General features: G+C 42.8%; 1 protein-coding gene across 1 annotated transcript; it reads right to left on the bottom strand.

The window, feature by feature from the left end:
* Nucleotides 1-10,521: 10,521 nt before the first annotated feature.
* LOC105503302 (putative uncharacterized protein FLJ43826) lies at nucleotides 10,522-22,927 on the bottom strand. The gene is made up of 5 exons (XM_011930163.1): nucleotides 22,594-22,927; nucleotides 20,927-21,956; nucleotides 19,099-19,170; nucleotides 13,530-13,601; nucleotides 10,522-10,599 (listed from the first exon to the last, which is right to left on the bottom strand). Exons 1-2 carry the CDS (start codon nucleotides 22,925-22,927, stop codon nucleotides 20,974-20,976), a joined length of 1,317 nt encoding a protein of 438 aa, XP_011785553.1. The 3' UTR covers nucleotides 10,522-10,599; nucleotides 13,530-13,601; nucleotides 19,099-19,170; nucleotides 20,927-20,973.
* Between the last annotated feature and the right edge of the window lie 4,131 nt (nucleotides 22,928-27,058).

Raw genomic sequence — 27,058 nt, 5'->3', positions numbered from 1 at the left:
AAAAAAAAAAAAAAATTAAATATCCAGCCTTAGTACTATATACTGTTTGTTATTTTAAGTGGAGAAGGTAGCACTATTTAATAATCAAGGCATGTATCAATTCTGCTCCTACTTATTGACATTATTCAACAATGATTACTCAGTTAGACTGCCTGTGATTGTGTTTTCCCTATAACATGTGCTAGAAAAAAATCCTGGACATTGTGAGAGGTAAAACAGCATTAGCCTCACGTGCCACAGGAATAAATTTTCCAAAAATCTTTCAGTGTAGCCCTCTAAGAAGGCTTTAAAAAATGTTAAATATAATTTAATTGAGTGGCTTAAAAAAGTCTTTGTTGAGTACATTAATAATGAATACTAGCTTGCAAATTTCATCTAATTAAATTTCCTACTACTGTTGAGTACCCACAGAATTATAGCTTGCGTAAGAATATTACCAACCATGCACCTTGTAGAATATGGTACTGGGGAGTTGATTCCGCTGGCTCTGTTCTTAAACTTTGAACCCCAATTTTTAAAATTAAAAGGGAAAAGTTATTTTTCAAATACAAGATACTGATCTAGCCTACAGATTTCATTACAAAATTCTGCCTTGTGATAATCCCCAAAATAATACAGAACAAGGCACAAACCAGTGATTTTTAACTTAGCAAAAGTGAGCTTGGCATTTTATCCATATGTCAAAATACAAGACTAGGCTTTCAGTGAAATAGCTGATGAGAATTCTCCCTCTGCAGCATTATCACATGCACCATCAATTCCTGCCACGCCTAAGTCTAGCATCATGCTAGCACATTAAGGCAGAAGGTATTCTATACAGAGTTCACTGGACCAGAAGGACAAAGTTAGAAAGGGAGGTGGAGGCCAGGCGCCGTGGCTCATGCCTGTAATCCTAGCACTTTGGGAGGCCCAGGCAGGTGGATCACCTGAGGTCGAGACTTCAAGATCAGCCTGGCCAACATGGGGAAACCTCATTTCTACTAAAAATACAAAAATTAGCCAGGGCGTGGTGGTGGGCGCTTGTAATCTCAACTACTCAGGAGGCTGAGGCAAGGGAATCGCTTGAACCTAGGAGGCAGAGGTTGCAGTGAGCCAAGATCGCATCACTGCATTCCAGCCTGGGCGACAGAGCAAAAACTCAAAAAAAAAAAAAAAAAAAAAAGGGGGAGGTGGAGAGAAAGAAGAGAAGAAATTTTTAAAAGGTAGGCCGTGCAATACTAACCAGATCATGGCTGCCTAGCTAATATGGGCCACTTGCTATGGAAGAAAAATGCTGAACACTCCAGGTTGTGTAAATTTCTGTAAACACCTAAACACAAACACACACACACACACACACACAATACCAACCTAATTGGGAACATTAATATATGTTGATCCTTTACTATGTTACGGTTTTGAAAATAAAAGCTAAAGTTAAAATATCTGCACTCTCTAAATTGCCTTCATATTTTCCTGAGGAAGAAGCTAGTTAGTGTTTCTTAAGGGGAAGGGGGCTGGCTTGTCATGATGGTTATAAAGATTAAGATTCCCTCTGACTTTTTTCCCCACTCAAGTTTTACCAGTAACTCACTGAAACCCTTATTAAATATGTACACTTAAGCACAAATACTAAATGCTGACAATAAGGACAAGTTCAGACATTTTAACAATGGACTGTGTTATTTAAAAATAATGGGTGGGTTTTTTGCTAGGTACAGTGGCTCACGCCTGTAATTCCAGCACTTTGGGAGGCCGAGGCGGGCAGATCACGAGGTCAGGAGTTCAAGACCAGCCTGACCAACATTGTGAAACCCCGTCTCTACTAAAAATACAAAACTTAGCTGAGTGTGGTGGTGGGCGCCTGTAATCTCAGCTACTTAGGAGGCTGAGGCAGAAGACTCGCTTGAATCCAGGAGGCAGAGGTTGCAGTGAGCCGAGATTGTGTGCCATTGTACTCCAGCCTGGGTGACAGAGTGAGACACCATCTCAAATTTTAAAACATTAAAAAAAGTTAAATGGATTTTTCAAAATGAAAATAATATTCAAAAATTTAGAAGTTTTTTTTTTGTTGTTTTGTTTTGTTTTGTTTTTGAGACAGAGCTTCATTCTTCTTGCCCAGGTTGGAGTGTGATCGTGTGGTCTTGGCTCACTGCAACCTCCAGCTACCAGGTTCAAGCAATTCTCCTGCCTCAGCCTCCCAAGCTGCTGGGATTACAGGTGCCCACCACCATGATAGGCTAATTTTTTTCTATTTTTAGTAGAAACAGGATTTCACCGTGTTGGCCAGGCTGGTCTTGAACTCCTGACCTTGGGTGATCCACCTCCCTCAGTTTCCCAGATTATTGGGATTGATTATAGGCGTGAGCCAATGTGTCCAACCGAAGTTTTTTTTTTTTTTTTTAAACTAAGAGTCAGGTAAATAAATCTCCTTGTTCTATTGCTGATATCATCAGTGTCCAAAACTAAGCAGTGTGACAAGATAGAAATAATCAACTTTTGACAAAAACTAGACATTTCTTAAGCTACATAGACCAAACTTGCCATGTTTCATAAGAGTCTGGTAAATAAAATGTATTACTCCTTAACTGTTTCTTTTGTTGTTGTTGAAACGGAGATTTGTTCTGTTGCCCAAGCTGGAGTGCAGTGGAATCTCAGCTAACTGCAACCTCCACCTACTGGGTTCAAGCGATTCTCGTTCCTCAGCCTCAGGAGTAACTAGGATTACAAGTGCATGCCACCACAGCTGGCTATTTTTTGTATTTTTGTAGAGTTGGGGTTCACCATGTTAGCCAGGCTGCTTTCAAACTCCTGAGCTCAGGTGATCCGCCCACCTCGGCCTCCCAAAGTGCTGGGATTACAGGCATTAGCCGCTGTGCCCAGCCCTTAACTGTTTCTAATGGAACTTTTAAAAAACAAATTTCCATACATATTCTACTTCCACATAGGAACATTTCATACATAATTATATTGCCCAGGAAAGGGCAATCTATAAAGGATCAAAATACATTTTACTCCTTTATTCAATTGACAAAATGCTAAACTTTACCTTGCTACCTTCAACAAAATATTAGTATGGGCCAAAAAGATATGTTTCCCCCATCAAAATTCTAATGCATTTCTAGATATTTTTGGACTGATTTCCCAACATATTAAATATTAGATTACACTCCAAACTCTGATTACTGTATGGCATGCAAGAAAACAATTCTAAACTGTATTGGTTATTAATAAGTTTAAGTTCATTCACATCAAGTGTCACATGAACACTACCTACCTAACTGGCTAAGACCCGAAATTAAGCAATGATCATCTGATCGATTCTGTAGGCTTGTGAAGTGGTGCTTGCTTAATGTCCAAATGTCCTTCTTCATATTGATCAAAGTGATTACCCTGAAAAAAGATGATGACAGCTATTTTTCAAGAGCAATAAATGTCAAATTTGTTAACAGCCTATTTAAGTTTTTTCTTTCCTTTTTTTTTTTTTAACCTAAAAGGAGACTGCAATCTTTTTCAGTAGACAATCAAAACCACACGACAAATTCCAACTTTTAAAAATTTTATGAAAAACGTTTTAGGGCCGGGCACAGTGGCTCACGCCTGTAATCCCAGCACTTTGGGAGGCAGAGGCAAGAAGATCACTTGAACCCAAGAGTTGAAAACCAGCCAGAGCAACACAATGAGACCCTGTTTCTGAAGAAAAAAAAAAAAAAATTCAATTAGCCACACATGGTGGTGTGAACCTGTAGTGCCAGCTATTCAGGAGGCTGAAGTGGGAGGCTGACTTGAGCTCAGGAGGTCGAGACAACAGTGAACTGTGATCAAGCCACTGCACACCAAGCGTGAATGACAGAACGAGACCCTATTTCAAACAAAACAAAACAAAACGTATTAGGAATCTAGGCCTAGCAATCTGAACTGTTCTCCTCCTAACAGGTGTTGAAATTGTCAACTAAAACACTATCTACCATTTGGGACACCAACCCTCTTAGACTGACTACATTAGGAAAACTATACGGATTCTTACCAACAGGCAGAGCGCGGCCGGCTCCCTCAGGGCCCTCCAGGCTCCCCTGGCCCAGGCCAGCGGGTGAGCTGGGGGCTCCAAGACGGGCCGCGCCCCATCCTCTGCACACACCGGGGGCCCGTTGTGGCTACCCCCTGGCCGGACCCAGGCCTTGAAGCTTCCCCACCCCACCTCGGTGACTGACGGCGGCGTCAGCCTCTCCCAGCCCGGACCCCGCCGGCCGCCTGGTCTCCCGGCCCAAGCCTGCCTGGCCTCGACGAAACCCCGCCGAGCCGCCAGGACGCGGCGCCTTTGGGTGGCGGCGGGAGTGGCGAGCCAGGAAGCCTGGTGGCCGCCCGAACACCGCGTGGCGGAGGCCCTAAGGGTGCAGAGTGCCTGGCAAGGCGGCCTCAGGACGCAGGCACGGCCTTCTCTTTAGGCCTTGGAGCCGCGCAGACCCGGTCCCAGTGACCACTGTGTCCCTATTGGTCGAGACCTGCCTAGTCCTGACCTCAACAGACAAAACCCTTAACGGGCCTGGAAGGCGAGCGGAGTTCCAAACGACCACGGGTAGAACGGTTAGCGGCCGTTGGGCGGTTGGTCTTCGTGCTACTAGACCTCGCTGCTGGAAGAGAGAAATAGAATGACAGGCCACGTTTGGCCCGTTGGAAATGCCCACCACCCTTTGGGAAGACTTACTGGCCGTTTATAGAAGGCCTGTATATGTAATATGAAAAAGCTGCTCTCAGGTTGGGCGCAGTGGCTCAGGCCTGTAATCCCAGCACTTTGGGAGGCCGAGGCGGGGGGATCACCTGAGGTCAGGAGTTCGAGATCAGCCTGGCCAACATGGTGAAACCCCGCCTCTACTAAAAATACACAAAAATTGGCCGGGCGCGGTGGCTCAAGCCTGTAATCCCAGCACTTTGGGAGGCCGAGACGGGCGGATCACGAGGTCAGGAGATCGAGACCACCCTGGCTAACACAGTGAAACCCCGTCTCTACTAAAAAATACAAAAAAATCTAGCCGGGCGAGGTGGCGGGCGCCTGTAGTCCCAGCTACCCGGGAGGCTGAGGCAGGAGAATGGCGTGAAACCGGGAGGCGGAGCTTGCAGTGAGCTGAGATCCGGCCACTGCACTCCAGCCCGGGCAACAGAGCGAGACTCCATCTCAAAAAAAAAAACAAAAACAAACAAACAAAAAAGAAAATTAACTGGGTCCCAGCTACCCGGGAGGCTGAGGCAGGAGAATGGCGTGAAACCGGGAGGCGGAGCTTGCAGTGAGCTGAGATCCGGCCACTGCACTCCAGCCCGGGCAACAGAGCGAGACTCCATCTCAAAAAAAAAAACAAAAACAAACAAACAAAAAAGAAAATTAACTGGGCGTGGTGGCGGGTACCTGTAATCCCAGCTACTTGGGAGGCTGAGGCAGGAGAATCGCTTGAACCCGGGAGGCGGAGGTTGCAGTTAGCCGAGATCACCACAAAGCACTCCAGCCTGGGCAACAGGGTGAAACTCTGTCTCAAAAAAAAAAGAAAAAAAAGCTGCTCTCAATTCCACCCCTCTCACATCTAGCCCTTCTAGATGAAAACAGCCATGTTGTTTTACTTTGATAAGCAATATTGCATTAAATTTTTAATAATGAAGAAAATAAGTCATAATAATGAAAATAAAATACTGTTCAAGTCCGATAACATTATTTTAAACTAAAACTGCTAAGACATTACACTTTAAATCAGTTGATACCTCCCGGCTTCTCAAGGAATTAAAAACAATCTCTTGACAGTTTCCAAAGCAACTGTTCCTCAAGATGATCTGCCAAGAGAGATAAATATGCCCGTATCATGCTGTGTTTGATCATAAGCGAGCTGTCAACTGCAACTAAAGTAAAAACGGTTTCAACAAATGATAGCTGCAGACAACTAAGAAGTTCTCTCTAAACATAATTTTCACAGATCTCCCCGCTTCATTGGGAAGAAAATAGCTCATAATTTGGTTTTAAATCAAAATATCAATTTTCTGGTTCCTTTCTTGCAATAAAGTATAGGGCATGAGGATTTGTGAGTCCTACAATGACCTAAGTCAAAAGACTAAAGACTTCAGTCTTTTGGTCTAGCCTAAATGAATTCAGTGTGTGGAATAATATGACAACTGGATTATTAACCTAACAAGAAGTTACTTTGCCTTTTCAAGGTAAAATTAAAACTCTAATTCAATGATGGGGAGTTCTAACTTGTAATTTGCCACATTGTATCATAAATGTCAGGTTTCTCTCACTAGACTGTAAAGTCCTTGAGGATAAGAACTGAGTCGTGTTTATCTGTTACAAACCTAAACTTAATATGGCAGCCAAACACTAGGGAACAATTAGGTGCTAAAATTGTGTGGCAATGATGAACAAGTTCTAGAACAAGATGGTGGCGGTGATGGTCATTCAATATTGTTTATGTACTTAATACCACTGAACTATATACTTTTTAAGAGAAGGGGGTCTTCCTATGTTGCCCAGGCTGCCTTCAAACTCCTGGGCTCAAGGAGTCCAGGCTCAGCCTCCTGACTAGCTGGAACAACAGGCTCCACTACATGTGGCTTGAATTATATACTTTAAAATAGTTAAAGTGATAAGTTTTATTACATGTATTTTACCACAATAAAAATAATAAAAATAAAATTGTATGGCAAAATCTGTATAAATGAAGAAAGGAAAAAAATAAAAAGAAAAATGGAATAGCATGGGACAGGAGGACGTTTTCCAAAGACCAAGAAAAAAGGACTTAAGAGTAGATATTTCAGGAATGAGAAAAAGCATGCATCAACAAATGATTTAAAAAATTTTTAAATAGCTGTTAATCCTGAAAGTCTGTCTTAAATTAACCTTCAATATTTTGTCCAATGATATTTTTAAAATAACACCTGCTTCTTGGCATTTTAATTTCTACTGTAACATTTAAAATTTTAAGTTAATTTAAAGGTGTTAATTGCAAAGTACTTAAATTACTAAATGATAAATATCCAAATACTGAGATTAGCTCAAACCTCATTATATTATAGAACACCAATGTACAGCCAAATATCAATTATTTCACTCTACATGTCTATACAATTTAATGATAAAAGAATAGACCAGGCACAGTGGCTCATGCCTGTAATTCTAGCACTTTGGGAGGCCAAAGTGGCAGCATTCATTGCTGGAGGCCAGGAAGTTGGACTCCAGTGAGAGTCCTTGTATAGGACTCTTGTATAGTGAGATTTTGTCTCTACAAAAAAATTAGTGGGGCGTGGTGGCGTGTGCTTGTATTCCTAGTCCAAGCTGAGGCAGGAGGATCAGTTCAGCCCAGGGGTTCAAGACTGCAGTGAGTGGATTGAGCCACTGCACTCAGGCCTAGGTGACAAACCAAGAGTCTGTCTCAAAAACAAACAAACAAAAAAACACCTCATCCTAAAAAAAATGATTGTGTACTACTTTTTAAAAGTAAGAAAACCTTCAGTTAGTTTGTTTAGAGACAGAGTCTTTCTCTGTCACCCAGGCTGGAGTGCAGTGAGCCATCATAGCTTACTATAAACTTGAACTCCTGGGCTCAAGCAATCCTCCCACCTCAGCCTCAGCCTTCCAGCTGGGACAACAGGCATGCACCACCATGCCCAGCTAGGTTTTTTATTATTTTAATTAATTAATTTATTTATTTATTTATTTTTGAGATGAAGTCTTGCTCTGTCATCCAGGCTAGAGTGCAGTGGCGCGATCTCTGCTCCCCACAACCTCCGCCTCCTGGGTTCAAGCGATTCTCCTGCCTCAGCCTCCTGAGTAGCTGGGATCACAGGCGTGCGCCACCACACACAGGTAATTTTTTTTCTTTTTTTTTTTTTTGCATTTTTAGTAGAAACAGAGTTTCACCATGTTGGCCAGGCTGGTCTTGAACTCCTGACCTCAGGTGACCTGCCGCCTTGGCCTCCCAGAGTGCTGGGATTACAGGCGTGAGCCACCATGCCTGACCTGTTTTTGATTTTTGTAGAGAGGAGGTTTCACTATGTTGCCCAGGTGGTCTCAAGCTCCTGGGCTCAAGTGATCCTCCTGCCTCTGTCTCTCAAAGTTCCAGGATTACTGTCTGGCCTAGAGTATTTAACTTAGGACAACTACGTAATGGTTTTAAACAAAAAGAGAATTGCCCCAAAATGTATCACTATCAAAGATGATATAAAGTACAAACACAGATTATTAGAGAACTACCAGGTAATTCTACAAAAAAGAAAATGGGCACCTTCTAGGAAAAACCATTTCAGCTCATCCCTGCTGCATGAAAACTCACACAAGTTTTTCCAAACAGATAATGAATGATTAGCAAAATGTTTTTTTAATCTTAGGCTTAAAGTTATTTAGAAAACCCTTCTGCAGATTACAAACTACTGTCAGCAAACACCAGGTTCCAAATAAGACACTTAACAAATTTCTAAATTTGTTACCTAATTAACTTTTCAAATCATTTGGGATCTGTCAGATGCAATCCAAATAAGGATTAATAATATAGTTTTAGAGTTTTAGTCCAAAAAAAGACCCACACATCTATTCAACAAAAGTATAAAGACAATTCAACAAAGAAATGACAGTGTTTTCACTAAATGACACTAGAACTAGGTGTCCACATTGCAAAACAAAAAAAAAAAGAGCCTCAATCCATACTTCAAATCAAAATAAAAAATTAACTCAAAATGTGCTGCAGACCTAAATGTAAAACTGAAAATGATATATTCTAGAAGAAAAAATACAGAAGAAAATCTTTGTGACTACAGGCTAGACAAATATTTTCTTAAAGACAACACAAAAGCACAATATGTGGAATAAAAAATTGATAAGCTGAACTGGGAGAAAATATTTACAAAGCTTATTCCTTTTATAAAAAATAAGAAACGAATGAATGCTAAACAAATCCATACCTGAATAAAAACTTGTATCCAGAAAATATATAGAATTCTCAAAAGAGAGGTATGAATACAAAGATTCCCAAGGGCCTCCCAGGACTGTGCAAGTGAAAAGCCCTGATGCTGAGGCTCTGTTCAATTCATCATCATTCCACCACAGCTGAGGCCCTTTTTTTTTTACAAACTTTTGTAAGAAATGCAATGGGCCTATTTCTCACTATGGCAAATGTTTCCTGAAGCAAATTAGCTTTTTTTACTAGAAAGATTTGACCCAAAATAAAGGAGCCCAGCCCCCAGCATACATTTGGTGTGTTGAGACCATTGTGCCAATAGGGTCACTTGTTTCATGCATTTTCTTGCCCATGCCAAAGGTCAGAACTAGGAAAAGCAGGGCAGGTCATATACAAACTATGTAAGTTTCTTGGTCTCTTCCTACTTTATTTTCCCCATTTGAAAAAACGAAAGGATCTTTTTTTTTTTTTTTTTTCCTGAGACGGAGTTTCGCTCTTGTTGCCCAGGCTGGAGTGCAATGGCACAATCTCGTCTCACTGCAACCTCCGCCTCCCAGGTTCAAGCGATTCTCTTGTCTCAGCCTCCCAAGTAGTTGGGATTACAGGCATGTGCTACCACGCCCGGCTAATTTTGTATTTTTAGTAGAGACGGGGTTTCTCCTTGTTGGTCAGCCTGGCCTCAAACTCCCGACCTCAGGTAATCTGCCTGCCTCGGCCTCCCAAAGTGCTGGGATTACAGGCGTAAGCCACTGCGTCCAGCCCAACGAATGGATCTTAAGACAAACTTTTCAGAGTTCATAATGGGCTTATACCCAGCTAACCAATAATTGTATGAGGTTCTTACACGTAAATAGTTGTTTACATGTATTCATCTTCCATTTCACTTACAACTTGTGTAAAAACTGCATCCCGTGCCAGGCCTGAAATGTTCCAAAGCTCAGTTCTGTGAGTAAATTGCAACCAAGATTCCTGCCAAAAAAGACAAAAGCCAAAGAAGAAAAAAATATATATTCTTTCAGAACATTTATCGCTTGCATTGATTCCAATTTGCATAGGATGGAACATAACCTCAATACTTTCTCTATGCACTAAAGAAATCTCACAGTGGAAGATACTGGCTTATGATTTATACTTTAACATTGCACATGTGGTGCATTAGATACAAAACGGCGAATGCTCAGTAAATACTTATGTTAAGTGAGCTTTATTTCCCTAGGACAGGATTTCACAACTTCAGGGCCATTGACTCTTGGACTATATAATTCTTTGCCGTGGGGGTTTGTCCTGTACCTTGTAGGATATTTAGCAGCATTCCTGGCCTCTGCCTACCAGATGCCAGGAGAACCAGATGCCAGTTGTGACAACCGAAACTGTCTCCAGACATAGCCAAGAGTCACCTGGGTGCAAAATCACACTGGTTGAGAACCACTGCTCTCTGATGATTCACTACGATCTGTGTAGTAATTCTTACACCAATCTTTCCTAGGGACAAAGAGGATTTGCTATATAATTTTAGTAACTTTAAAATTTTAATCATATTTCAAAATGAATAGCAAAGGAGTTTATCATTAAGTTTTATTAAAGTTCTAAATGTAATCAAGTTATATTTGTAATTTCCATAAAGTGCAAAAATGGTAGTGGTTCAAATGTATGTCTTTCAATAGGCTGTATTTTATTGCAGGATAAATCTCTAGGAAAAGTAAAAGGAAAATATTGCCTTGATTAGTTATTAGATGTCAAATTAGTAGGAATAAATAGGAAGAGTTTACAGTAACATTAAATACATGGTTTTCGTCTGAACTCGAAACGTTTGGACTTGTATTTGAACTTCCCAGAGCCTCTAACCTTGCCAGTACCTCTCCTAGAGTCTCACCTTCATGGTTTTAATAAATAAAATATACAACTACTATAGACCTTGATAGACTTTGGAATTAATTTTTCCTGAAAGCAGTAGACTTGATTAGATGACCTTTTGTAGTCTCATCAAATCCTAGATTGTGAGCTCGAAGTTTTTATCTTTATATATAGTTTCTAATATTAAAAGGAAGAGTCTCACCTTCCTAGTTTGCGTCTATTTTCCTAAGCCAGTTCAACATCAGAAGAAATAAAAGACATCCTTTCACATCATTTGAAAGGAAGTTACCTCTTTAACTAATACATAACTTTGAACTAATTCAAATCATATTAATATAATTAATTTCTATCATATTAATAGAAATTCTTTTTTGGTTATATATTGCTTTATTATTTCATAAAAGCAATTTCTTCAGTTATACAGTGATAGGGCAACAAAACAACATGGAACTGGATTTTTTATTTTTCAAATAAAAACAGGTGTAGTCAACACCCATTCTTAACTCCAGTTGACTCTTATTTCCATTGATTCCAGCTTGTCATCTTGTCCCTCCCTCTTTACCTGGATGGTGTAACGTTGTTTGGCTGATGTCTCCATCTCTAGTCTCTCCCTTCCTAAACCATCCTGCACACAGTCATGAGATAAACTCTCCAGAAGTGGCTTGCAAAGACCAGCATCTCCTAGGAAATTACTGAAGATGCAAATTTTTGGTCCCACTCTAGACCAACTGAATCAGTAACTGCGAGGGTAGAGTGCAGAACTGAGTTCTAACGTGCCCTCCCAGTGATTGTGATGCAGCTCTATCTCACAGCACTGCTGTGATAACACTGGTCTGTATGATGGCTCCTTAGCTTGACATTCAAAGTCCTAGAAGATCTGGCTCTAATTTCCTACTCTCCCTCCTTGTACTCTACAGGTACTCATGGCATTCCTCAAATACTTTGCTATGTTTTGCCCTTCTCCCATTTTCCTTTTGCAAGTTTAGAATCTTTTCCCCAAGATGTTTGTCTGATGTTATGCAAAGGCCCTTCAAAGTCCTATTCAAATGGCATTGTTCTAATAACATCTTCCTGGGTCCAAATTGAAGTCGATCTCCTCTCTTCCATGCTCCAGAAACAATGTATCCCTCCTAGAGCCCACATCCATTTCTTCTTTTTAATGTAGTTATTTTTCATCCCATTTCTTCTGGGCATAAACTTCTTGAAAGCATGGACTAGGTCTTGTTCATCTGCATTGCCCACCGTGTTTAAAAGTGACACATGGAAATATATCGAACTCACATAGTTATAAAATAAATGAATAGCTGGGGAAGTGAGTAGAAGGAAAATGACTATTTTAAGGGAAATGTAGTTTTATTACTTCATGGCCTTTGTAGCACTTTGGTATCCACCTAAGGGTCTTTATACCCACTTTCCTTAAGCCTTCTACGTTTGAATCTGTTTGCAAAAAAGCATCACTAATGAGCTTAATGAGGATTAATGACATACACACCTCTGAACCAGGGACAAAGGATAAAAATCAAGCTTTCATAGCAATGAACATAGTATCTTCTTATCTCTAAACAGAAATACTATGCAGATATCCCTTCCTTGGTAACACGGCTGAGGACATAGTTATTTTGCAATTAGTGAAGAGTTAGGGGCATTTCTGATATGCTTACTTGCTATAAACACTCTAGCTATACCACTTAACCATCATTTTAAACATCTGTTTTAACATAACAATTCCTGAAATGAAATCCTAAATACCAGGCTATTCTTTTGGTAGCTTAATATTCTTGATAATATTATCTATATAATTCAGCTGCTTATTATTTAATATTTAAATGTTAATTTAATTTAGATTAAATTATCAAAAAATTCTGGATTAATGATATTCAAATTAATGCAGGTGGTCTATATTTCCTTCTCCTTTAGGCAGCAATCTGAAGTTAACTTTGATTCCTTTCATTCTACTAAAGCAACTTTTTCAAATCTTTTTTTTTTTTTCCGATAGAGTCTTGCTGTGTCACCTAGGCTGGAGTACAGTGGCATGATCCTGTGACCTCCGCCTCCTGGGTTCAAGTGATTCTCCTGCCTCAGCCTCCCGAGTAGCTGGAATTACAGGCACTTGCCACCATGCCTGGCTAATTTTTATATTTTTAGCAGAGACACGGTTTTACCACGTTGGCCAGGCTGGTCTCGAACTCCTGACCTCAGGTGATCCTCTCGCCTCGACCTCCCAAAATGCTGAAATTACAGGCGTGAGCCACCGTTCCTGGCCCTAAATCTTTTTTCTGAAGGTCAGATAGTAAATATTTTAGGCTTTGTGGGCCACATGTGGTCTCTTTGTTTCTTTTCTTTTTCTCTTTGTTTCTTTTCTTTTTCTTTCCCAGTCCTTTAAAAGTGTAAAAACCATTCTTAACTTAATGGGCTATTTAAAAACAAACTGTAGATTAGATTTGATCTATTGGTTGTAGACTGAATATAAGAAGATGATATGTGAACACTTTTTATAAAACAAGGTTCATATGGGTATCAATCACTGCTCAGATCTTATTACCATGTGAAATTTTTTTCTGTCTGTATTCTGTCTATATCGTTAAAAAACTGAAAATGCATAGAAGATATTAATGCTAGAGATTGGTTGAGACCCTATACAAACTTACAGAATTGCAGAATTGTATTGCTGAAAGAAATCTTAGAGATTATCTAATTTGAACCCCTTATTCATTTTACAGATAATATGACTAAAAACTAATAAACATGATTAACTAACTAACTTACAAATACTGGAGGGATAGCAGGCCTTCAAATGAATCGTTATGTAATTCAGTCAAATAATTTTCATTGAGAATTCTGGAAAATGAAAAATTATTTTCTAGATCAAAATGCAAACTACAACTATTTGCTACACAGGACTAACTCCTACATGTGGAGGAAAGCCGGGTGATGGTAATTTCAAGATGGTGGTATCTGCTCTGCTTTCATTCAAACCTTTTCTTACATTTTCCTTTTTGTGTCCATCTCTCTCCACCACCACCACACACACACACACACACACACACACACACACACACGCATACCCCTACCCACTCTTCCCACCAAATTGTCTATTTAATGCCTCCTCTCTAGATCACAAAGTCCCTGTTCGAATCCAACTCTGGGTGGCACCAACATCAGCAGAACTTCCGTTTCCTCCTCTCTTTTCCCAAACCTTGTTATAAAAGCCCCACATGGAAACATGTCAGGGCTGCAAGTGAAGTCATTCGACTTTTTTCTCCCATTAAAAATATTTGAGAACTACAATGTGCATAAAGCACAATAACATAAATGTTGTTTTTATTTTTTATTTTATTTTAATTTAATTTCTGAGGCAGGGTCTCACTCTGTTGTCCAGACTGATCTCAAACTCCTGGGCTCAAGTGATCCCCCTGTCTCAGCCTCCCAAAGTGTTGCAATTACAGATGTGAACCACTGCACCTGGCCAAATATTCAGTTTAATAATTATAAAGCAGATACCCGTATAATCATTATGAAAGATCATTGCTAGCATCCCAGAAGCCCCAGGTCCTTTCCAATCACAACCCCCTCTCTAACCCTTATAGATATCCACTATCCTGACCTTTGTAATAATTTTCTTGTTTTTAAAATGTAGGTCTGGCCTGGCACAGTGGCTCACGCCTGTAATCCCAGCACTTTGGGAGGCTGAGGTGGGTGAATCACCTGAGGTCAGGAGTTTGAGACCAGCTTGGTCAACATGGTGAAACCCCATCTCTACTAAAAATAGGAAAATTGGTTGGACATGGTGGTGGGTGCCCGTAATTCCGGCTACTTGGGAGGCTGAGGTGGGAGAATCACTTGAACCCAGGAGGCAGAGGTTACCGTGAGCCAAGTTTGCGCCACTGTCCTCCAGCCTGGGCGACAAGAACAAAACTCTGTCTCAAAAAATAAAATAAAATAAAATAAAATAAAATAAACTGGTAAAGTAAAATAAAATGTAGTTCTGGCTGGGCACGGTGGCTCACACTTGTAATCTCAGCGCTTTGGGAAGCCAAAGTAGGAGGATTGCTTGAGCCCAGAAGCTCGAGACCAGTCTGAGTAATACAGCAGGACCTCATTTCTAGACAAATTTTTAAATTAGCTGGGCATGTTGGCGCACACCTGTAGTCCCAGCTACTGGAGAGGCTCAGATGGGAAGATTGCTTGAGCATGGGAGGTCCAGGCTGCAGTGAGCTGTGTTTGAACCACTGCAGACCCTGTCTCAAAAATAAATAAAATAAAATGTCATTTTACCTATTATATGTCAGTCATAAACAACATATTTTAGCTTTGCCTCCTTGAACATTATATTAAAAGAAATCATATTACACATATTATTTTCTGTATTACTTCTTTCACTCAATTATCTGTTTATACATTTAAGATGTATGTTGCTGAGGTTGATTCATTCCAAGGCCTGTGTTGTGCTTTCAATAAGGTAGTTGCTAGCTATATTTGGCTACCGTTAGTGACTGAGGAACTGAATCTTTAATTTATTCATTTTAATTATTTTTAAATTTAAAAGCTGATACTCAATGCAGTCATTAGAAAATTTATTGGGTATATGATGCTACTTTTTCAACTGCAAATTTTACAAAATCTAAATATAGATTAAGGTGTTTTGTTTGTGTGTCTGTTTGTTTGTTTTCAGACAAGGTTTCACTCTGTTGCCCAGGCTAGAGAGCAGTAGCACAATCACAGCGTACTGCAGCCTCGACCACCCAGGCTCAAGTGATCCTCCCACCTCAGCCTGCCTCGTAGCTGGAACTATAAGCACACACCATCATGCCTCGCTAATATTTTTAATTTTTTGTAGAGACGTGGTTTCACTGTGTTGCCAGGCTAATCTTGAACTACTGAGTTCAAGTGATCCTCCTGCCTATGCCTCCCAAAATGCTGGATTACAGGCATGAGCTACCTAACATTCAGCCACATTAAGTATTTTTATTATTATTATTTACTTTTCTCCCTAGACTGCTCAGCAGAACAGATTAAGTTTTTTTGATAAAAATTTAGCAACCAAATTTAGACTTCAAAGAGTTAGTATGGAAAAAAGAATGTAAACTCCCCAATTAATTTTTATACTAACAATATGTAGAAATGACATCCCTTTGGATATTTCGAAGACTTAGTATGAAAATAAAATATCTCATTAATAACATATATAATGACTGCATGTTGGAATGATATTATTTTGGATATAATATGTTCACATGTTTCACCTGTTTCTTTTTTAGTTTTATTTTTTAAGTGACTACCGGCAAAGTTAAGATTATGCATGTGGCTTGCATTATGTTTCTAATGAATAATAGAAGTATCAATAATACTTCTATTCAGTATACACACCCATAATAATAGTTTTAATAAGTATTAATAATACTTCTATTATTATATAAAGTATTGATATGCTTCTATTATTATATAATAGAATAACAGAGTGTTCCATTGTATGATTATACTGCAATGTATTGATTCATCTACTGTGGACAGATACTGAGATTTTTCTAGTTTTTAGGTATTACAAAGAATGCTGCTTTGAACATTCTTATGCTTGTATTCTGGTAATACTTTTGCCTGGGTTTCTCTAGGATATAATAAAGGTACAAAATTGTTCTCCTAAGAAGTTGTGGCAGATTGAGAACATGCCAAGTCTCTAACCATACAAACTCTAGCAAATCTCTAAAAATTATAGAACAGAAATAATTTAAAAATCCACAATCTTAACTCAAAATGTGGAAGCAGCTCTACAAATGATCCTGTCAGAAATGCCCAAGAACTACCTATAGATTATTGGTTGGGACAGTGGAATGGGAGAAGCCAGAGGTACATCAACCACATATCCTTCTTCCTTGGGCCAGGCAGCAAAGGGTGTCTTCCTCCAGGCAGGAGCAATTGGTGTTAGAAAGGGGGCAGGGTCCTGCAGCCCTGGAGGAAGGGTGTACACTCCCTTACTAGCCATCTCCCACACCTTCCTATTATCAGGAGACTCCATCTGGAACACAAGCCCCAGAATCCCATCTCTCCTTTAGAGCTAGAAAACAGGATTGTCTAGTTCCAGCATTTTTTTTCCTTATTAATAAGATGTCAAACTAAGGGTGAAGGAAACTATTTTTTTTTTTTTTTTTTTTAAGACGGAGTCTTGCTCTGTCGCCCGGGCTGGAGTGCAGTGGCCGGATCTCAGCTCACTGCAAGCTCTGCCTCCCGGGTTTACGCCATTCTCCTGCCTCAGCCTCCGGAGTAGCTGGGACTACAGGCGCCTGCCACCTCGCCCGGCTAGTTTTTTGTATTTTTAGTAGAGACGGGGTTTCACCGTGTTAGCCAGGATGGTCTCAATCTCCTGACCGCCAGGATGGTCTCGATCTCCTGACCTCGTGATCTGCCCATCTCGGCCTCCCAAAGTACTGGGATTACAGGCTTGAGCCACCGCGCCCGGCCGAGGGAAACTATTTTAAAGTGGTCATAACTCCTCTTCTTAGATGACTATGATTGTCATGTGTTTTATTTTTAATTTAGAACTCACGTATAATTTGTCTATATAAGTTGAACTAATGATGTGACACACAAACTGTTGTGAAAAATGCCAGTTACTGGCTGGGGGTGGTGGTTCACACCTATAGTCCCAGGGCGGATCACCTGAAGTCAGGAGTTTGAGACCAACCTGGCCAACAAGGCAAAACCCCGTCTCTACTAAAAATACAAAAACATTAGCCAGTCATGGTGGTGCACACCTGTAGTCCCACCTATTCTGCAGGCTGAGGCATGAGAATCGCTTGAACCCGGGCAGTGGCAGTTGCAGTGAGCCAAGATGGCGCCATTGCACTCCAGCCTGGGGTGACAGAGCAAGACTGTCTCAATTAAAAAAAAAAAAAAAATGCCAGTTACTTTGAATGTAAGCATTTTTTCCAAAATCATGTATGTGTCTAATTACTTCTATAAATCAATAAGAAAATGATTTTAAAAATTCAACAAGATCATGGACAGAGGACAGAAAACTCAGAGAAGAAACACAAATGTTCAATAAACATATAAAGACATTTAATTAAATTCATAAGTAATCACAAAAATTCAAATTTAGATGGGATACCTTTTATTCACCCATAACATCAACAAAAAGTTGTAGAATACCCAGTGGTGAAAAGTGTGGGGAAATGAATGCTGTCATACGCTGCTGACCATAGTGTAAGTTGGCACAACATTTTTGACGGCAATTAAAATTTCATATCTACATAGGCTTCACCCCAACAATTCCACTTCTAGATATGTATTCTACAGAATACATTTTACAACAATTCCATTTCTAGATATGTATTCTACAGAAATACTTGCCCATGTTCACAAAGAAGCATGGATTTCATTGCAGCAATGCATGTAACAAGAAAACTAGACATAATCTAAACATCCATCAATGGGGGAACTATTAAATAAACTATGATACATCCATACTATGGAATATTATGCAAGAGTTTAAAATGAATGCGGTAACCCTCTAAGTACTGGGAAGGAAAGAAATCTAAGACACATCATGAAGTGAAAGAATCAAGTTGTAAGACGTTACCATTTATGTGAAAAAAAAAGATTTTTAAAGCCACACAACAAATCTATTTTGCTTTATGTAAATATGTATGTAGGCAAATGGGGAAAAGTCTGGAAGGTTATATACTAAACATGGAGTGTTACCTCAGGGATGAGGGAGTAGGACACAAGGAGGGTTTTCGTTATAGCTGTTATTTCATTTTTATACATTAAGAATGTAATCATGGGCTGGGGGTGGGGCTGAGGGCTGGGATTACAAAATGCCTGTAATCCCAGCACTTTGGGAGGCCAAGGTGGGAGGATCACTTGAGCCCAGGAGTTTGAGACCAGCCTAAGCAATATAGGGAGACCCTGTCTCTACAAAAAATAAAAAATTAGGTGGGCATGGTAGCATGTATCTGTGGTCCCAGCTGCTTGGGAAGCTGAGATGGGAGGATCTCTTGAGCCTGGGAGGTGGAGGCTGCAGTGAGTCATGACTGCACCACTGCACTCCAGCCTGGGGAACACAGTAAGATCCCGTCTCTGACAAAAAATATATATATATGTATATATAACAAAGTATTATTTGTATAATAAAAAATAAATTTAAATTGACTCTTATTTTAAAGAGAGCCTACCAAATTTAATTTTAAAATAACCACAGGATTGCAATCAACAGAGGTCGATTTGGGGTATGGAGGGGAAACATGTTTTCTCAGAGGTACTGACCTCAAAATTCTATACCAGGAAGGATCTTACAATGCAGTTAGTTTTTTGTCATATTTGGAGAGAATATACTCACAGTTTCTCAGTACAACTGTATGCTTTCCATACATCTTCACCAATGTAAGAAATATAGTTTCCTTGGAAATTTCTGTGAAGAAACACAGTTCATATCCTTGAATAGGAAGGAAAAGAATGAACAGGATAAGTAAAAGAATCATGGCAAAAAAAAAAAAAAAAGAATCATGGCAACCTTGTGGGGGATATTCAGAAACAGAGAATAACACCTGCTTTCTAATTTCCAGCGCTGTCAGCTTCCCAGTTTGCACAATTAACCAAGAAATAATGTGGGGCCACTGGCACAAATGAGGCATCTCCCGGAAGCTTAACTTCCTATCCATCCCATCTCTTAGAGAGATAATGCCAGTTAATTACTTTGAATGTAAGTATTTTATCCAAAAGCACTTATGTGTCTAAACTAACTCCTTCTACAAATCAAAAATCGTAAATACTTCAACAGAAAACTGGGCAAAAGCTTATCATTATCAACAAATAAGAAGAAAGAAACCCTATGCTGGGTAACGCCAAAGCTTTGGCCCGGTGCCCTCTGTTGAAACATCCTAGGCCTTTTCTTTCCACTCCTATCACAACCAATCTGATTTAGCCCCTTCACACTTTACTCCTAGATTTTGCTAGACCTTTCTATTTTGTCTCCTTGAATTAAGCTTTCCCCTCTAGGGCATTCTACGCATGGATTCTAAAATAATCATCTGCATGTCTACACTTGAACATTATGCAAAAAATAAAATAATCCTCCTGTTTTAATCATCTAATCTCTTTTGGTTGGAAATTTTCAATGGCTTTCCATATGTCATTGTGTAACTTTTAAACTCCCATACCTGATAATCAAGGTTTTACATAATTGTTTCTTCATTGCTCCCTCACCTGATTCTTTGCAGCCAGATTGGTTTACTAAATTCTCACCATAACTGTAGCCATGCCTTTGCCTAGACTGTACTCCCATTTTTTTCCTTATTTAACAAATTATAGCTACTTTTTAAGCCCCAAGTAAAGTTTTAGCTTATCCATGTAACTTTCTCTGACCTCCAAATCTCAAGATTGCAGTTTCTGGTGAATTCTAGCACCAATGGTCTGCATTATCTTTTAGTACCTAATTATATATACCTCCTTTTTTATGCCTAGTCTCTTTCTTCCCTCCTATCATTTTCATGTTCTAGGGACAGTAGCATACTTGGCTCTGGATTGGACACAAAATGAGTGCTACATATAGAAAGCCAGTGACAAAGATGAGTTCTGGACATAACTAAAGGACTGAGTAATCATGTTAACAGCCAACACTCCTACATATGCTAGGCACTGATGAAGAGTTTCGTATATTCACTCACCTAAATTTCACAACAATCTTATGAAATGGTGACTAGCATAATCCCCAGTTTAAAGATGAGGAAATTGAGTCACAGAGCAGAATAACTTGCTCAGGGTCACCAAGCTAATAAATGACAGCTCTGGGTTCAGACCCAGGCAGCCTGGCTCCAGAATCAACTCTTAACCATTTAGAACATCATCACTGAGATGGGGAGAGGGACAGGCTGCTGTGAAGAGGGTGAAGTGAAAATAGGAGGAGAGCAGCAGTTAAGCAATGACGTGATGGGGCTAAATGAAAACGGATAAGAAAACAAGTACGAGCAGTCACAAGTAAAAGACTGGAGAAGGGGCCTAATAGTAAAGGATAATGAGGAGAAAGAAGAGATTAAAGACAGAAGTGAAAGCAGAAAGTCAGTTGTCAGTATAGCTTGGGGAGATAAAGAAGGCCCAGGGAGGCCTCCAGGAAAAGGCTGCCGTGTGAGGCAGGACACAGAGGACAATGGAGGAAAGGTGATTCTTACAAGATGGTGAAGGTGCCATTGTAGGTATTGGGCTCTGACACAGGCACTCAGCGGAGCCTCTGCTTTGGGCTGAGATCAATACATGACAGCGTCTCATCTCCGCAGGTACAGAGCTCACATATGTTGGTGCTTGTGGAGGCCTTCTGTTCCTCTGGTGCAATTAAAGCCTTATTTTGGGGGTAACTTTCAGACTGCATCAATGAATCCTGAGTAGATTCTAGTTCAGTAGGTGGACCTGTGACTTCAGTCAGGCTTCGATGCAGAGTCTGAACCTGGTCTGGACAAGGAGCTGTAGTCTTCTCCAGGGCTGTAGAATGTCCAATCTCTGCAGTGGGTTCTGGAGTGATGGCAAGCCCCAGGTCTGGAGGCTGAGTTGAGTTCTCCTCCATGGTTGGAGATGGTTTAACCTCTATAGTAGGTTCTATAGTTATGGTAAGCTCCAGGTCCAGAGGTTGAACTGTGACTTGAGTCAGGTTTGAATGCTGAGCCTGACCCTTGTCTGGAGGTGGAAGTGTCACCTCAAGGTGCTCTGGAGGAGGAGCTGTAGTCATCAGGGCTGTAGAAGTTTCAACCTCTGTAATAGATTCTGGAGTGATGGTAAGCCCCAGATCCAAAGGTTGAACTGTGATGCTGGGTGATGTTGGATGCTGAGCTTGATCCTGGCCTGGTGTTGGCATGGACATCTCATAATATACAGGAGGTTGAGCTACAACCTCCTTACGTAGCTCTAGAGACCAAGTTAGGGTCTTCTGCATGGTTGGAGAAGGTTCAACTTCCATAGTGGATTCTGGAGCTAAGGTAAGTTCCAGATCCAAAGGTTGAACTGTGGCTTGAGTCAGGTTTGAATGGTGAGTCTGAACCTGGTCTGGATGTGGAAGTGTCACCTTAGGGTGCTTTGGAGGAACTAGAGTCTTCTTCAGGGGTGTAGAATGTTCAACCACCGTAGTGGGTTCTGGAGTGATAGTAAGTCCCAGGTCCAAAAGTTGAGCTGTAACGCTGGTTAATATTGGATGCTGAGCTTGATCCTGACCTGGTATTGGAACTGTTACCTCTTAATATACTGGAGGTTGGGGTACAACCTTAGGAGGCTGAGTTGGGGTCTCCTGCGTGGCTGGAGAAAGTTCAACCTCTGTCATGGATTCTGGAGTGATGGTAAGCCCCAGGCCCAAAGGCTAAACTGTGACACTGGGCAGTGTTGAATGCTGAGCTTGATCCTGACCAGATGTTACCTCATAATGAGTTGGAGGTTGAGCTGCAACCTCTGTAGGTGGCTCTGGAAGCTGAGTTGAGTTCTCCATGGTTGGAGAAAAAAAAAACATGGTTGTGGAGCTGTGGTAAGTTCCAGGTACAAAGGTTGAACTATGACCTGTTAGGTTTGTGTGCTGAGCCTGAACCTGGTCTGGAGGTGGAAGCATCACCTCAGGGTGTTTTGGAGGAGCGGTAGTCTTCCTCAGGGTTGTAGAATGCTCAGCCTCCACAGTGGATTCTGGAGTGATGGTAAGCCCCAGCTCTAAAGGTTGAAATGTGACACTGGGTGATACTGGATACTGGGCTTGGTCCTGGCCGGCTATTGGAACTGTCATCTCATGCATTGGAGGTTGAGCTGCAACCTCCTTAGGTGGCTCTGGATGCTGAGCTGGGACCAGCTGCTGGCTTGAAGGTTCTACCTCCATAGGGGGCTCTGGAGTCTGAACTGTGGCCTCCTGCTGGGTTGGAGAAGGTTCTGCCTCCACAGGGGGCTCTGGAGTCTGAGCTGGAACCCCCTGCTGAGTTAAGAGATGGCTCCACCTCCTGAGGGAGCTCTGGAGGTGAAGATGGGGCCATCTGCTGGGTCTGAGAGGGTTCTACCACCACAGGCGCCTCTGAGGACTGAACAGGGCCTGCCTGCTGGACTAGAGAGGATTCTACTTCTTTAGGTGGCTCTAAAAGCTGAGTTGGGGTCTGCTGTAGGACTGGAGATGGTTCGACCTTCTCAGGTGGCTCTGATGGCTGAGCTGGCATCTCCCACTGCGGCGGAGGACTGACCTCTTCAGTGGACTTTGGAGGATGACCTGAGGCTTCTTGCTGGGTTGCAGATGGTTCAACACTTAGGGGGCTCTGGTGGCTCAGCTGGGAACTCTTGCTGGACTGGAGAAGGTTCTACTTCCTTTGGGGGATCTGGAGTCTGAGGTTGGGCTTCTTGCTGGGCCAGAGAAGACTCAGCCTCCTCAGGGGTCTATGGATGCTCAGCTGCAGCCTCTTGCTGGGTTGGAGAGGGGTTCTCATTATTAACAGGTTCTGGAGATTGAACTGAAGTCTCCCATTGACCTGCTAAAGGTCCAGGGTCTTCTGATGACTCTGGAGGCAGAGGTGGGCCCCCATGCTGGGTGGTGCAGAAGGTTCTACATCATTATCTGGCTGTGAGAGCTGAGCTGTAGCCTCCTGGTGGATTGGAGAAGTTCCTACCTTTGCAGTAGGCTCTGTTGCTATGGTGAGCTGCATGTCTGGAGGCCTAGTAGTGACATTGGGCAAATCTGAATGCTGAGCTTGGTGGTGACCTGGAGATGAAACTCTCACTTCATGATGTGCTGGAGGCTGAGCTGGGGCCTCCTGCTGGGCTGGAGAAGATTCAGCCTTCCCAGAAGACATAGAAGGCTGAGCTGGCTGCTTCTGCTTACTGGGGGAAAGTTCAGGCTCCACAGGAGGATCCGGAGGCTCAGTTGGGGCCTCCTCCTGGCTTACAGAAGGTTCCACTCCTCTGGAGGCTGAGCTGGGGCCTCCTGCTGGGCTTTGGAAGATTCAGTCTCCTTGGTAGGTTCTGAAGTTATGGTAACCTCCATATCCACAAGTTTAACTGTAACACTGGACAGGTTAAAAGGAGCTTGATCCTCACCTGGAGGGTGAATTGTCACCTCATGATTCAGTGGAGTTTGAGCTCCACTCTCCATAGAGGACTCTGGAAGCTGAGTTGGAGCCTCTTGCTGGGCCTCAGAATGTTCAACCTCCCAGGAAACTCAGAAGGCTCAGCTGGCTGTTCCTGCTCACTGGGGGAAGGCGCACACTCCATAGGAGGACCTGGAGGCTCAGTTGGGGCCTCCTCCTTGGTTGCAGAAGGTTCCACCTCCTCTGGAGGCTGGGTTGGGATCTCTTGCTGGGATGGAGAAGATTCTGCCTCCTTGGCAGGCTCTGAAGTTATGATCGCCACATCTGCAGGTTTCACTGTAATGCTGTAATGCTGGGCAAGTTAGAATGAGCTTGATCCTCACCTGGAGGGTGAACTGTCACCTCATGATTTGGTGGAGTTTGAGCTGCACTCTCTGTAGAGGACCCTGGAGGATGAGCTGGGGCCTCCTGCTGGGTCTCAGAAGGTTCAACCCCCCACAGGAAACTCAGAAGGCTGAGCTGGCTGCTCCTGCTCACTGGGGGAAAGTTCAGCCTCCACAGGAGGACCTGGAGGCTCAGCTGGGGTCCCTTGCTGAGTTGCAGAGGGTTTCCTCTCCTCAGGGTGCCCTGCTGTCCGAGCTGGAGCCTCTAATTGGGTTGAGGAAGAGTCCATCTCCTTGGTGTGCTCTGGAGACTGAGCAGTGGCCTGTTCCTGGCTTGATGTAAGTTTCTTACCTGGCTCTGGAGTTACCACAAGCTCCACACCCACAGGTTTGACTGTGACACTGGGCAAGTGTGAGTGCTGAGCTTCATTCCAACTTTTCAATGGAACATTTACCTCATGACGTATCAATGGCGGAGCTACCATCTCTTCAGAGGCAGGTCGCTGCTGTGCTGGGGCCTTCTGCTCTGTTGAAGAAGAGTGGCCCCCTCAAGGCAGAGCTGGGGCCTCCTGCTGGGTTGAAGAAGGTTCTCCCTCCTCAGGGAGCTGTGGAAGCTGCTCTGGGGCTTCTTCCTGGAGTGAAGAGGACTGGATCTCTTCAAGGGTCTCTGGATTTTGAGTTTCGGGCTCTAGACGGAATTGAGAAAGACAGACTGGCTCAGGGGGCCCTGGAGGCTCATCTGAGTTCACCCGGAGTTCTGGAGGCAGGCTGCCCAGATACAGTATATCCATACTTGAATCTAAATACTCATCCTGCAAAGTTCGTTTCTGACACTGAAGTTTTGATACAAATAGGTGTGGAGTTCCAACAACAACCTTAGCAAGCTTCCAATGCTTAGCTAGATCTTTCTTCAGGTTCTTGGGCGAAACAGTAAACTTGGTTGCTTTTGAATTCTTATTTATTTTATTTTATTTTTAAATTTATTTATTTTTTGAGACAGTCTCGCTCTGTCACCCAGGCTGGAGTGCAGTGGCGTGATCTCGGCTCACTGCAACCTCCGCCTCCCGGTTCAAGCGATTCTCCTGCGTCAGCCTCCTGAGTAACTGCAGGTGTGTGCCACCACGTCCTGCTAATTTTCTGTATCTTTAGTAGAGACGATGTTTCACCATGTTATCCAGGATGGTCTCGATCTCCTGACCACGTGATCCGCCCGCCTCGGCCTCCCAAAGTGCTGGGATTACAGGTGTAAGCCACCGCACCCCGCCTGTATTCTGACTATCTAGAGGTGGAAGAAGTAAAGTATTTAATCTGCCTGATGATCTGCAGCCTGAGCTAGATCTGCAGTTTGAACCTTACTTTTGAGGCGAGGAGGCCGAGCTAGGGTCTGATTCTGATCCCAATTCAGCATTGGAACCACCTCTGGGAGTCATTCAGATCTTGGTGTGCAGCCGCTAACTGCTCTGGCCCCAGGGGCAGCTCTCCAGCTGAATCCGTGTCCAGGAATGGAACCAAAGTCTCGGTCAAAGTCTCAGTCGATTCCTGAGGCGGAGCTGACATCTGGGAAGAAGCAGAGGACCCCAGGTAATCAAAGTCCACCGGGTCTGCCGGTGGGGGCGGGGGGCGGGGGTAAGCGCAAGGGAAGATTCGGGTGGGAGATTGGGGGAGCGGGAAAATCGGGGCTCATTCGGCCCCAGAGGGTCGGAAGTCGGCTGGAGCGGGTCCTGGACCCACTCCAGAGGCTGAGCCTGCTGAACTAGTAGCCACAGTAGTTGCCAACTTGAGGAGGGGCCATGGGACCCAGAGGCGCAGCTGGGACATGACATGCTCTGGCGCCGCGCACTTAGCGGGAGCCATTCTGGCAGCCCCTGAGACGCTTGCGCCCCTGACAACCGCGCGCCCCGCCCCGTCCTTTATGACACCTTTATTTACACCACCTTTGTTAGGCTCGGGTCCAGATCCGCTCTGCGTCACCAGGACGATCTTATCCCACAATCCCACCCAAACCCCCCTTCCCGTCCCACCCCACCCCCGAACAGCCCTCCCTTCCCCTTAGCGAGAAAGGATTTGGGCCGCAGACCCAGGTGGTCCCGCTACTCCAGCAGCTTGTTGTGGTGGGGTGTGATGGGATAGGGACGCGGCAGAGCTTCCCAAGGAAGTCACAGGACCTCGGGATATTCAGAAGTGCTAGTCCAATTCTGGCAGCCTGAACTCCCTCCTCCAAGCTGAAATCCGAGAGATACTCTTCTTCCTCCTCTTGGCCATACTACTTCCAGGGAGAGCAACTGACCTGCAAAACGTGCGCCAGTTAGGGTGGCAAGCAGGACGTACATTACAGTCATTTATTCCAAAATGTCGCCATTTTCGCTGAACTTTTGATATCTTTTTTTTTTTTTTTTTTTTCCCAGGCTGGAGTGCAGTGGCGCGATCTCGGCTCGCTGCAAGCTCCGCCTCCCGGGTTTTACGCCATTCTCCTGCCTCAGCCTCCCGAGTAGCTGGGACTACAGGCGCCCGCCATCTCGCCCGGCTAGTTTTTTGTATTTTTTTTTAGTAGAGACGGGGTTTCACCGTGTAGCTCAGGATGGTCTCGATCTCCTGACCTCGTGATCCACCCGTCTCGGCCTCCCAAAGTGCTGGGATTACAGGCTTGAGCCACCGCGCCCGGCCGATATCTTTTGTTGCATGTTTGATAATTAATTCACCACCCGATTAGGAAGGAGCTGTCAGGGATTAAGCGAGGACTCCAGATTTTCTGTAGGAGAGGTTTTGGGGAGTGGGCAATTCAGTCTGGGGGAGAAGGCTTCAATCCGAGTGAAGAGCCCTTTGCACTAGCCTAGGAGGCTGAAATGTCATCCTGCCTTGACTCACAGCCATTACCCTAGAAGTTACA

Source organism: Colobus angolensis, unplaced genomic scaffold, assembly GCF_000951035.1.
Source record: "Colobus angolensis palliatus isolate OR3802 unplaced genomic scaffold, Cang.pa_1.0 Scaffold840, whole genome shotgun sequence".
Lineage (NCBI taxonomy): Eukaryota > Metazoa > Chordata > Mammalia > Primates > Cercopithecidae > Colobus > Colobus angolensis.
Note: the sequence above shows the minus strand (reverse complement) of the source record. Positions and strands in the feature narration are given on the sequence as shown.